Source organism: Mesoplodon bidens, assembly GCF_964165515.1.
Source record: "Mesoplodon bidens genome assembly, chromosome: 13".
Taxonomy (NCBI): domain Eukaryota; kingdom Metazoa; phylum Chordata; class Mammalia; order Artiodactyla; family Ziphiidae; genus Mesoplodon; species Mesoplodon bidens.
The window spans coordinates 46,431,171-46,444,244 of record NC_138169.1 but is presented as its reverse complement, the minus strand read 5'-3'; the positions used below and the strand labels follow the sequence as shown (position 1 = coordinate 46,444,244).

Here is a 13,074-nt window from a genome sequence, read left to right as displayed (position 1 = left end):
GTGGGTTATTTTATAAATTTCTCTTCATTGTTCAACTGTATATATATATATATGGCAATTTAATGGTAATTTAATAAATATCCTCCATTTTTAACCAGGAAAAATTACATCACTGAATTGAATTGCTTGGTGAATATCATATTCCATACAAGTTATGGCAGTAAAATATTTCATGAGTAAAATTATAATTTTATTTCCCGGTTGAAAAATTGCACTACTGTGATCAAGGGAAACAATGAACTATTTTTAAAATTATTCAAATAGTTTTTCAAATATAAGATGTATTTATTATATACATTATTGTGAATATAACTGATTTAAATTAGTAATTATTAAAACAGTAATTATATTTATGTTATAGATTCACAATCTCACTGTAGATAATATTTCATTCCTTGATATAAAACTTGGTATGAAATTCCTGGACAAGAATTACCTTTAGTTCAATGTGATTCAATCTACAGTAATCCAAACGTTATGGTAAATCAATACTGGGGGGAGGGAGCAAAAACATTCCCATAATGGCGGGAAGTGCCAATTGTACATTTTTTCTGAGAGCAGAATGAATCATCTGTGTGTGTCAGAATTGCAATATATCTGTATTTCCGTGTTTCTGGCATTTTACAGTAGTAGGCTCAGAAATCTACTACTAAGCAGCTACTACTACTAATGAGACATCAACTACTAAGAAGCTCTTGAGCCTTGAAACAATGTGAATTCCAATCTTAATATTTTGATTTATTAATTGAAAATATTTATAGAAAAATAGATCTAAAACTCAGATGTTTAAACTATATTGTTAAAGGAAGTGACAAGGACATGGTTAAAGAGGATAGATTAATACAGCACAGAACTGAGATGAGGTATATGGGGTAATTATAGAACTAATGAGCTAGTTAATCATTCTGAGAACAAACCAGTGCTTCCACTTGATTCATCTGGTGGGAGGTTTAAGTAAATGACTTACATAGTTCTCATGGGACCTAGGATTCTAGGACTCTGCAATTTAATATAATTTATGATTTGGGTACCAGATTAATTAGAACGTTTGAGAAGCATATTATGTCTTTTAGGCCATTACAATAATGGTCTCAGTCAGCTAAGTAAGAGGAAAGAGTTAATATCCAAAGTTCCCAACACATTATTGTGAAGTTCTGAATCAATTAACGTATGAGGATGGTAAAATGTCAAAAACCAAGCAATATACACGAAGTGTTCTCTTATGAATTATTTTTCTGTCCCATGTCTAAAATAGTATCCTAAAATTACTGATGTATTCATTGTATCAGTCTACTCACTGTATCATTCAATTCATTGTATGATGTGAAATTTTGGATAAAAATAAACATCAAAAATTAATGCACTGATTAATAGATTAGGCTAAATTATCTTGTTTTTTCTTTTTATGATGTCATGAAGACCTAGCCTATCAAAGTGCCAATTCAATTCAAGAAAGACAATTTATTAACGTCAGTCAGATAGGGTATAATTAACTTCTAACTCCCTGGAATCATATGTTCTAAGTGGCAGCCCAGTGATCTAAAACAGTTGTAGATCTTGACGTCCCTAGATACCACTCCCAGCATTAGAGAGTAACTTTACTCTGAGGAGTGTCTAATCCATTAGGGTATATGTTATAACACTATATATCTGAAATAGTGGAATATAATTTAGGCAATGGAAAAAAGAAGTACAAAAAGTTTTTTGCTATATACATTTTAAGTCCCTCCTTACATTTGCCTTTTTATAAACATGTGCTATATATATGATATATATATATATATTACATACCTAAAACATTTATTTATGTGTGTATATACACAGTTTATGTGTATACTTTTAATATCAAAGATTAAATTAATTTGCTTTTTGTTCTAGAGTGACCATTCTTCAGTAGCTGAGACAAACTTTGTTTATGTTGGGAGTCTTTGTATGCCCTAGTTTGGACAATGAATTCTCCCTCTACTATAACAAATACACAATGTCAGTTATCTTTGAATCATAAATTGAGTGTGTTATATCCTTACCAAGGCCCTCATTCATAAAAAGTTATAAGCCTGGTGTACATCTAAAAGCTTCATATGAAGGTGAAAAGATGTGTAATTTTTTAATGAATTCAAAGTGCATTTCATCATTGTATCATATAATAATTTTTCCAGAGGTTTTCAATCAGGGTATAAATTTTCTAATTTTCTCTTTTCAAAGGTAACAAGTAATTGACTTGATTGATCCAATCACAGTATGGTCAAAATGGATGTATAATGCTGAAAACAGCAAAAATAACATACTTTACATTCTTTGGTACCAAAAATTTCAGAACATATTTTTAGATTTTTATAAACTTTTGTATTAACTTTATTCTCTTTAACTTACCTTTTAAATTGCATTAAGTCAGATTGGAGATGATTGATATAAAAAACTAGTTTATATGTCAAAGGAAATTTTAACTTTTTATACAACTTTAGAGTTCACTTTTAGGAAGAAGATAAGCAATGATAAAAATGATAGGCTGAAAATAGCCAATACTGATCATCACTTAAGGGAAGTTCCTCTCTGCAGAAACTTTAGGTTAATATTATAATATTCTGTTCACTGCTTAGATCTGACAGTTCACTTTTTCTACTTCAAATGATCTCTGAAACAATGACCTCTTGGGGAATAACTGTTATTTTCCAGATTTTCTGTACGTGAGTTTACCTTGATGTTTAAGTCACCCCGTAATATGATCCCATCTGATAGATACTCAGGAAGTGTTGTTAAGTGACTGGCTTACTGCTAGAGGCTTTATGTACAAAATCTCATTGATATGAGACCTTGATGGAATTTGAATTTGCTCAAAGACAAAGGATTTGTACTTGAGCTTTCATCACTATATTCATGCTCACCTAAAAAACAAAATGAAGCAAAACAAGACCCATACAGTTAGATCTCCATAGCAGAGACACTGGTGTGGGGATTTTGTTGGTTTTCGGTGGCTCTGTGTGTATGTACATGTTGTAATTCATTCTGTATTAGTCTTATGTACTAATGTTGAGTTAGTTCACTATGATATTAACTAAAATCAGAAAGACCAAGTTTCAACTGAATCTACCAAAGACAACTTGGCAAGTTTTTGGATAGGGCAGGATCCTGAATGTTTTGGTGAGTGGGATGGGTTTCTAAAATCTTGAGTCATTTTTGGATAGATTATGTTAATGTCAGTTGGTAAGATTAGAAGACTTTTAAAAAAGTGATTCAATATTTTTATAGTTTATAAAAATAATCTATTTTTATAATAGATTTGTTATTCCATTTTAAAGTTATTGTAAAGTATTGGCTATATTCCCTGTGCTGTACAATATATCCTTGAAGCTTATTACTTTTATGCTCAGTAGTTTGGACCTCTTAATCCCTTACCCCATCTTGCCCCTGCTCCCTTCCGTCTTCCCACTGGTAACCACTAGTTTGTTCTCTATATCAGTGAGTCTGTTTCTGTTTTGTTATATTCATTGTTTTGTTTTGTTTTTAAGATTCCACATGTAAGGGACAGCATACAGTATTTATCTTTCTCTTTCTGACATATTTCACTAAGCATAATACACTCCAGGTCCATCCATGTTGTTGCAAATGGCAAAATTTCATTTTTTTTCTATGGCTAAGTAGTATTCCATTCTAAATATATATAGTTGACCTTTGTTTTGCTGTTGTCACTCTACTACATTTAAGGACAGGGAATTTAATTTTCAAGAAATGTGATAGTTAAGACCCTCAGGGTGAGAGAAGATATACTTATTTATCTTTTCAGTTTTAGAGTCATTCGTTTCCACTATAATTGCATCATTAATACCACCCAAATCTCTGGGCTATCTATGATGAAATGCATCATGGCACAACATTTTTGTTATCCAGGATTTAAAAGCTTTCTAGCTTATTCTATTAGGGAAGAAGACTAAAAATGGTCAAAGACACAAATTGATTATGATTTATGGTTTATAAGAGGGACAGTAAATGAAGGTCAACCAACAAAACAATATTTTCTGGAAAAAAGTCTTGGGGCAAATTATATGGTCTTGTAAGCAAAGGTGTAGTTAGGACCCATGCCACAGATGGATATGTATTCCTACTCTGATGTATTCTTAAAAGTTAATTGGATGAAGGGGCGGATTGATTTGTAATTTTAGTGCAATGAGTAATAGAGAAGATTTATATCATTTTACTAATAATACTGATATTTAAATTAAAAATCTACCTTTCCATAAAAAGAATAAAAATGGGTTTTGGAGTAAACAGTTAACAAATATACACATACAACTTTTTATCCCAGATATATTGCTTAGCTGTGGACCTTGGGTAAATGTTTAACTTTTCTGCCAATAGTTACAAATAATAATTATATATAATAAATATAAAATTGAAATTATAATAAAGCTTTAAATGAGATGTTTTCTTATTTGCGAAGGGATCCAAATGAACACTGATACGTCTCACTTTTTCTTTCTTGTCCATCTTCCCAGACCACTTTTCATTTGCTTTGCGTTGGCATGATTGCACTCATTTGCCTTTTATCTACTGTACCTTTCCCTCCCCTTCTCTAACTCCTCTCATCCTTTAAGATTCAGCTCAGAAATCACTTCTCTTGAGAAAATTTCCTGATCTCCTTCTTCTCTCTTAGCACCCTATGCTTTGTCCTGGTACAATGTTGTTTGCTTACTCACCTCATACCCCATCCGCTATACTAGGGGCTCACTGAAGACAGGTACACTTTCATATTCACGTATATCTCAGTGCCTAGCACAGTGCTTGACACTTAGGAAGTGCCTAACTAATATTCATTCATTTCCTTTTTTTTTTTTTTTGCGGTATGTGGGCCTCTCACTGTTGTGGCCTCTCCCGTTGCGGAGCACAGGCTCTGGACGCGCAGGCTCAGCGGCCATGGCTCAAGGGCCCAGCTGCTCCGTGGCATGTAGGATCTTCCCAGACTGGGGCACGAACCCGTGTCCCCTGCATCGGCAGGTGGACTCTCAACCACTGCGCCACCAGGGAAGCCCCTCATTCATTTCTTGAATAAATCTTTATCACACATCATTTAGTTGTGACAGGCACTGTGTAAGGTGTTGAGGGCATGAGAGTGGACAATATAGAAGCAACACTTCACTCCTAGAAATATTAGATTAGTGGGAGAGACAGACACATATTAAAAATAGTCAGATAGACATAGCTTTGCAAAACCATTCTGAACACTGAGTTGCATCAGTTCAAGGAACTGGGAGAAGGTCAATATAGGACATGAAGGAACATGGCAAGGCATGAAGCTGGAAGGCCTTCAGAACCTGACAGCCTAATTGAGGTCTTTGGATTTTATTGTGAGTACAATTGTCAGGCACTGAAGGCCTTATGCAAGTGAGGGGCACAAACAGTTTTGTGTTTTGAAAGCATTTCTCTGACTTTTGTGTGGACAATGAATTGGAGAGACCCAACTTTCATTAGATTCTAGTGAATCTAGAAAGGTGAGTTAGGAAACCATTGCAACCATGCAGGTGGGAGATAACGGTGGGTTAGATAAGAGACACATTGTGGAAGTTGAAATGAGATGGACAAATTTAACATGTACTGTAAATAAATGTAAAAAACATATTTTCAAAATTCATTCTGTTACTGTGCTATTGGGCACAATGTATTATAGGGCCTGGTTAAATTTCAACTTTCTTCATGTTTTCTATTTGATTGTATGCTTCACTTCACTTAATAAAACTCATTATCAACATCAAATATTTCAATACCGTAGGCAGAAAATAGCAGAAACATTTTCATTTCCATAAGTAGCGTGTGCAATTACTACATATTTTTATTGGCTAAGGAATCCAAATGAGGCAAAATGTAAAAATACCACGCAAATAGAATTACAAAAAAGAGACCATTCAATTCTTTGAGATAATAATACTCATAAATATTTAGCAAGTGCTTACTATATTTGTATTGGCTATTGTGTTGGCCCGATGAGGTAGGGCCCCTTCTTGTCTTCATTTTTCAAATGTGAAGTGAGGTTTGGGGTTACTTTTTCTCAGTAAAGACAGAAACAGTATTCATAGTTGAAACCCCCCAAATTTCTGTAATTTGGATAAATAGAAAATGTTATTTTTTTCTCCTACATTGTGATAAGATTTGCAGGAAGACCCAGTGCACTTACACTGAGAAATACCATATTTATGATTTGATTAAAAATGCATTATGGGTTAATTTTGGAGTAACTAAGGCCCATATGAATTTTAAAAATTATGATGAATGAATTTTGCTGGGAAATATCATTTCAGGAAAACAGCATCACTAAATAAAAGCAATTTTCTGCTCTAATATGCACAGAGTCCATAAACCTTTTATGTAAATCTGAGGACAAAATTTTATCCATAAATCTCTTAGAACAAAATGTGCAATAAAACCCCATAACCATCTCATCTTTTCTTCTCTTGTAAATCACAAATGGAGTTTTCTTTAATCCATTTGGACAAAAGCTACTCTACCTATTTAGTCTACCTATTAGTCTTGGCAAATAACATTAAGCATTCATCCCTGAATAAGAGCTAATTTTTCACTGTTTACCATCCCATGTGCTATTGGACAACTACAGTATGAACACTGCACTCTAATATTGAGCCATGTCACAGTGACCTTGGGAAGCAATTTTGCTAATGAGTGACAGAAGACCAATAACTGTGGAAAACCTTTCTTTATAAAGTCATAAAATGAGTTTTACAAGAAGTCAGTTCCTCATGTCCATTTTTAAACAAACATCGAAGGCTACAACACCCTTATCCCACGCACATGGATCCAGGACAACAGGATTCTAAATAGTCCCTGACTAGGCTGTGAACCTGCAGTTGCTCAAAATGATGCCAGCTGCCAGCTTGAGTGTTTCATACTGTCAAGACCAAATGCACTGAATAAATTGGACAAGAAGGTGACCATTCTAGTCTGTGCTGATATCCTCATTTTGTGGATCTCCCTCAGAATCATTTACTTCACATTATAATGACAAGTAGCTGTAGATCACAACAGTCCTGCAGCTTTATCACTTGTCAGTTTTATAAAAAATAATCTTTTCAGTATTATAAGATTCAAACCTTTAGCTCTGCATAAGGAAATACATTTCACACCACTCTTCAAGTATCGTAAAAAATATTGTTCAGCTGAATATTTACTGAACACTGTCATGTCCATATTCTTACAGAGTAATCATCACACTATCACGTGAACAAGGATTAGTACTTGACATTTTAGGAAACTTACTGAAGTATTCCATGATTAATTTAGAGTTTTCATAGGAACTAGAATTTAACTTGTAAATATATAGTACTCTTTTGTGATTTTCAAATAGCCAAGAAAGTACTGAATATTTAATTTTAATAATTTAGAACTTATTATGTGCATTGAAAAGTTAAAATTATTTAAAGTGAGAGAATGATCACTTGGCCTGATCCAGCATTTTGAGCATTTAAGAAATGCTAAAGTTTAAAATTTGATATTCAAAGGAAAGGTAATTATATATGTTAGTATTAGGGAATTGCTTCTGCCTCTCTACAAAAATATTTCTATTAATACTTTGTTATAAGGTCATTTTCAAGACCAATATAAATCTTCCAGGCCAAATATGTAATAATAGCAACTGAGTCACAAAGAACTAATAGAGTCATATAATTTTTCTCACTTAATCCTTTTTTTGGAGGTAGATATTTTTTATTGGCTCCATTTTTCAAAGGAGGAAACAGATATTCAAATAGCTCTAAACTCTTCAGAAGTTCTCGAATGCTTAATAAATAATGTCCAAAATCATTATTAAGGACATAAGCTGTACACAGTCAAGGTTCCGCAGACGTATCTGGCTTTATTTCTGCAGCCTTTCTCCCTGCATCACCACTTTCTCTAACAAAATAAATGAATACCTGGATTAAAATGAAATAATAACTCCTCATACTAGAGCCTCAGTGTCAAGCCTACATGATGATCTCCATGCCTTCATTCATAGTGCTTCCATAGCCTGAAATATATTGGACCCAATGTGTGTTGAAAACGGACATTCCAATATTTCAAGATGCAGTTCAAAGGTCACTTCCTCTCTGAAGTGTACCGGCCTCCTCCATGAGTTGTCTCCTTTTCTTCCTTCATTTCCTTCTTTTTCTGTGTACTGTATAGCATTTTAGTGGACTTATTTGTTTAAATGTTGTTTCTCTTTTCCTAGAATGTACCTCTCTTGAGGGCAGGGGCAAGGACTTTATTACTTTTGTATCCTCAGCACCAGGCAAAGTGTTAGCCCCCGGTTTATAATGCACTAAATGCAGTCACAATAAGATATCAAGTGCTAGGTACAAAGTACAAGGCACAATATTGGCTCAAAAGAGTGGTTGACAAGGAAAGAGGAGTTCCCAGCTTAAATTTATGAAGGTCCTACGTAACCTATTAAATATTTGTGACAATATTTATTAGAATGTGTAGAACAAAATAAATTAGCTTTCAAGTCAAAGCAAAAATTAAAAATGTAAACAAAAGAAAAACATAAAGCTTCTTTCAACAAAGTTTGCTTTAATATGTGACCTAGATGAGGTATTGGAGTTTATTTTAAAGCTCAGTTTTGTATTTTTTCTAGATCTTTTTAAAGGTCTTTTCTTGGAAACACATTCTTTTATTGAATCCAAGATGCAGTCCATCCAATGCTAGGAATATTTTTACCCGAATGGTTCTGAACCCAAGACCCCAAGCTTATATTTTTACTTAGTCCCACTTCACCCTCTGACCCCTTCACTGATGGAAATTGTCTCTCTAATTTCGTGGGGTTTTCATAAATTTAAATGGGAACACTCTGTGAGTTATTGCTTTTTTATTGCCAAAATATCTTTTTGCAATTGCCTGTTTTAGAAGGAAGGTTGTGTGTGTGTGTGTGTTTGCAAGATTAACTCCTGATACTGTTTGTATCTTTATTCTATGTAACACAAATATTTATTAATCAGGATGTCAAAGGACGCTGTATTTCTAGCACAGTAAGTGTTTTTCCACTGTCTGACTTCTGAAGTATGGTGGCTACATTGCTGACTGTCCTGAGCCTTATATGGTGTTATGATATTAATCACTATGAGAGGTGAAACTGCAAAAGCATAAATTGAAGGTAAGCCTATTTGGGGGGCAATTTACTATCCAGAGTTTGTATGCAGCTGAGAGTAATTTTTATTGCATACTGTGACAATAACACATTCATAATATGGGACAAAAAAGGAACTCGGGCTCAGTGTTTAGGACAGCAATTCACAACTAGCCATAGAATTAGCACCACATGCCAGGAACAATTTTAACGCAAGGTACAAGTTGGAATTGGGACCTTCTAATTCTATCAGGTTCCTTCTGTCCGCTATTAAAACAATCTTGTTTTTGTTTTGCTTTTTTGTTGTTTGTTTTGCTTCAAATTTCTGGAGCTGTTATAAGTATGTGAGCAACAGAAAATTAATTCTGAATAAGCAAAAGTTTCAATGAAGGAACAGATGTAGGATTTAGGTGTTTTAAGGAAAACAGAAGTTCCTCACCTAACAAACCTTGAGTGATATCTTTTAAAAATAGTAATTCAAACTCATTCCTATTTAAAAATAGTAAACAAAACCTCCAGTGTATCAGTCAGGGTCCTAGAAGGCAACTGTGTCCAACTCAGATGGTTCAAGAAACTTTTATTGAAGGCGCTACTTGTAAAAGTGTGGATGGTGTAAGGAACAGAGAAAGAACATTAAGCACCAGAGACCAGAGACTACCAGTAGCAGTGGGAAGTGACTAACAACTTTAGGTCTGAAGGGACAAGTGTGGGGATAGTGTTCCTTGGGCCCAGTGCAAGATGGAGCCAAGAGCCAAGGATGAAGGGGACCTGGCAGGAGCTGTCATCATGGGTGGGAATGAGAGATGTGATACCACTGCCCAAGTGAAGCAGCAGGGAAGAACAAGCACAGCATGTTTCCCCTTCTGCCTTCTAATCTCCCTGTGATCCTTCCCCCTGAGCACCCTGAGGAGAAAGCAAGAGAATGAAAAAAATAGCTATGGGGAATGGGCAAGACATGGTGGTGGTGCAGGGGAATATCAGCACAGCTTGGTGTCATTTTAACATACTAAAATGCCAAGATCCTCTTTTTATTTTTATACCTAACCCTGGGGATGACCTTTGAAATAATTTTTGAGTGAAAACAGTTTTGTGATGTGTAATCTGGAGCAAAATTCCTCAGGAAATTTTATCTGCACTCTCATAAAATGAAATAACATTTTTCTCATAGAATCCCAGTGACTCACTTTGCTGAAGGTTCTATACTTCTTCAACTTCCTGCACTGGCCACCTCTCTCCTCCAGCATCAAACTGCATTTTTCATAACTGAATTCCATATCTTTTCCCTTTACGTTGCTGTTTCTGCTAAGAATATCATCTAGGCCTATATGTAAACTCCTTTGAAAGTATATTTCTTTCCTGATTTGTTCTCTGCTTAACTCAACAAGTAGCCCAAATGTGGGAAGAGTATTATAAAGAACTATTCAATAAATAAATGAATTCATAATTTCATGAATTTCCATATTAATTTTGAATGCTTTTTCTTTCTTGTCCCTCAAATCTGGTTGTTTTAGATTTTGTGAATGATCTTTCACATTTATCATTTGTATTCCCACTATCTCAATCATAATTTATACCTCTATTAAACTTCTTTTTTGATAGTGCAATATCTTCTATAACTGCTTATTTCCATTCTTTTCTATCTTGTAACTTCTACCCAAAGCATCAGGATTGACTTGCCAAAACTGTAGGTCAAAATTCCAATTCTGTAATTATCCAGAACAAAGAAACAAAAAGTTGGGAAAACGTACATAAATTTTTCTAAAATTTTTATTTATTTATTTATTTTTGGCTGCATTGGGTCTTTGGCACTGCACGTGGGCCTTCTCTAGTTGTGGCGAGTGAGGGCTACTCTTCGTTGCGGTGCGTGGGCTCAGTAGTTGTGGCTCGCGGGCTCTAGAGCACAGGCTCAGTAGTTGGGGCACACAGGCTTAGTTGCTCCGTGGCATGTGGGATCTTCCCAGACCGGGGCTTGAACCCATGTCCCCTGTACTAGCAGGTGGATTCTTAATCACTGAGCTACCAGAGAAGCCTCAGGGAAAATGTACATAAATTCTTAACTAAAGTTAATAGAATCATAGATTTTTACAATTTTTGTTTGTTTATCAGCATTTTCTATACCTTATACAATTATCTTGTATTGCTTGAATAATGAAATTAATAAAACAGCCTTGTGCTTTAACTGGTTTTTATATAGGACTACCTTTATATTGGTCACTCAATGGAGTAAACCAATTCAATGGATTATGAAGGACTAGAAAAAACATGTCATAGATGTGTGTTGGAAATAATGCACTTTATTTGGGAATTGATTAAAAGCTAGTTTATAATGATTCAATTAAAACATTCCTATTATATCCTTTGATAATAAATCTGTTGATTACAGCTTTTGAGGCAAAGTCCTATTTTTTCTTTTTGATTCGACATCTACTAGAACATAGGTCATAGTGTCTGTTATGTTCTAGAAATTGTTTTACATATTAAGAATACAGCCAAGTTCCCTGACTTCATGGACATTTATTGAGTGAGGAAAAACAAACATTAAACAAGTTATTAAATAGGACAATTTCAGAGAGTAATAAAGAAGAAAACAAACAGACTAAAGTGATAATGTATGTGGGGGAGGAAGGAGGCTGCTTAAGAGTCACTGGTCAGGGAAAGCTTTTCTAAGATGTGAAATTGAATTGAAGCTGAGGCAGAATTACCAAAGGAAGCCAGTCATGTAAAATTTGGGGCATGTAAATTTAAAGAAAATGTTAAGATGAATGGTTTATAATTCATCTCCTTAGTATAGTAAAAATGAAAGTGATGTTTATGCTGATGAAATAACTAGGGCAAAGGCCCTGGGGTGGCAAAAACCTTGGTGTGTTAAAGAAATAGAGAAGTCATGGTACAGTACATACAAACAGGGGAATGAGAGAGGTGGGGGAGAGAGAGAGAGATTGAAATGTAAGAAGATGAGGCTTCAGAGAAAGACAGGAGACTGGAGATGTGAGGACTTCTAAGTCATGGGGAAAAAATGTGTGTGTGTGTGTGTGTGTGTGTATGTGTGTGTATTTCCTAAGTGATGAGGCTCCTTTAGAGGACCTTAAGCAGAGGAGTGGTGAAATCATATTCAAGTTGTAAGACATCACTGGCTGCTGTTTGAATAACAGAAAGCCAAGAGAAGAAGCCGAGGAATCAGTGTGGAGACTATGACAGTCATTTAGGAAAAGTGACAGTGGCCTGTTCATACAGTGCAGGACAAAGCTCAGGATGACTGGTTGGTTTCAACACTGGATAAGTATATTAAAGTTTATCAGAAATGTCATTTTCTAAAGAACTGTTATTGGTATGGGGCCAATAAGTGTATTTTTTTTTTTTGCTTTATTTATTGAGATGCCTGTGGACCTGAAAAAAGAAGGAAGAAAGATTAAAAGGTCCAGTGAAAATGCCTTACAAAATTTATCTGGGGCAATTTTATGCTTTCATTATCTCTGGCCTTGTTCCCAGCACTTATTTATTTATGTGATGTTAAAATAAATGGATTAAAAAATTATATTATCAACTCAATGTTTTCTTAAATGATGTCAAACATCTACCACTAAATATTAAATATACAAATAGAAGAATTTTATATTAAATATATATTGATGTCCATTTAATGAAATTTGAAAGTTTAATATGCTCATTCAATGCCTTTTTATTTTTTTTTTCCAGGAAGCTTTGGTACCATGGAGAAAGAATCAAATGATTTTATTTTAAATTATGTTAAATATAGTCAAAATATATCAAATTGTCAAGTTTTTACTTCTCTAAAGTATTGAATTTGTGGGCTTTGTTTTATAAACTCCTACATCTTATTTATAAGCTATAAAATATTTCTAAAGAACTAAGGTGAACACCCTCCTAGGGCTTATTTTTCCCCCATTTAAAAGAAAATCACTTTATGATATTTCTCATTCTTCTTCTTTTGACTGACCTTGACTCGT

The 13,074-nt window shown here is 34.3% G+C and overlaps 1 protein-coding gene across 1 annotated transcript in view; it reads left to right on the top strand.

The window, feature by feature from the left end:
- The window catches only part of DSC2 (desmocollin 2), a 308,378-nt gene extending 295,849 nt beyond the window's left edge, over positions 1–12,529 (top strand). The window contains exon 16 of the mRNA XM_081252455.1: positions 12,515–12,529. Coding sequence (XP_081108581.1) covers positions 12,515–12,519 — 5 coding nt within the window. The 3' untranslated portion in view covers positions 12,520–12,529. The remainder of the gene's footprint in view (positions 1–12,514) is intronic.
- Positions 12,530–13,074: the final 545 nt, after the last annotated feature.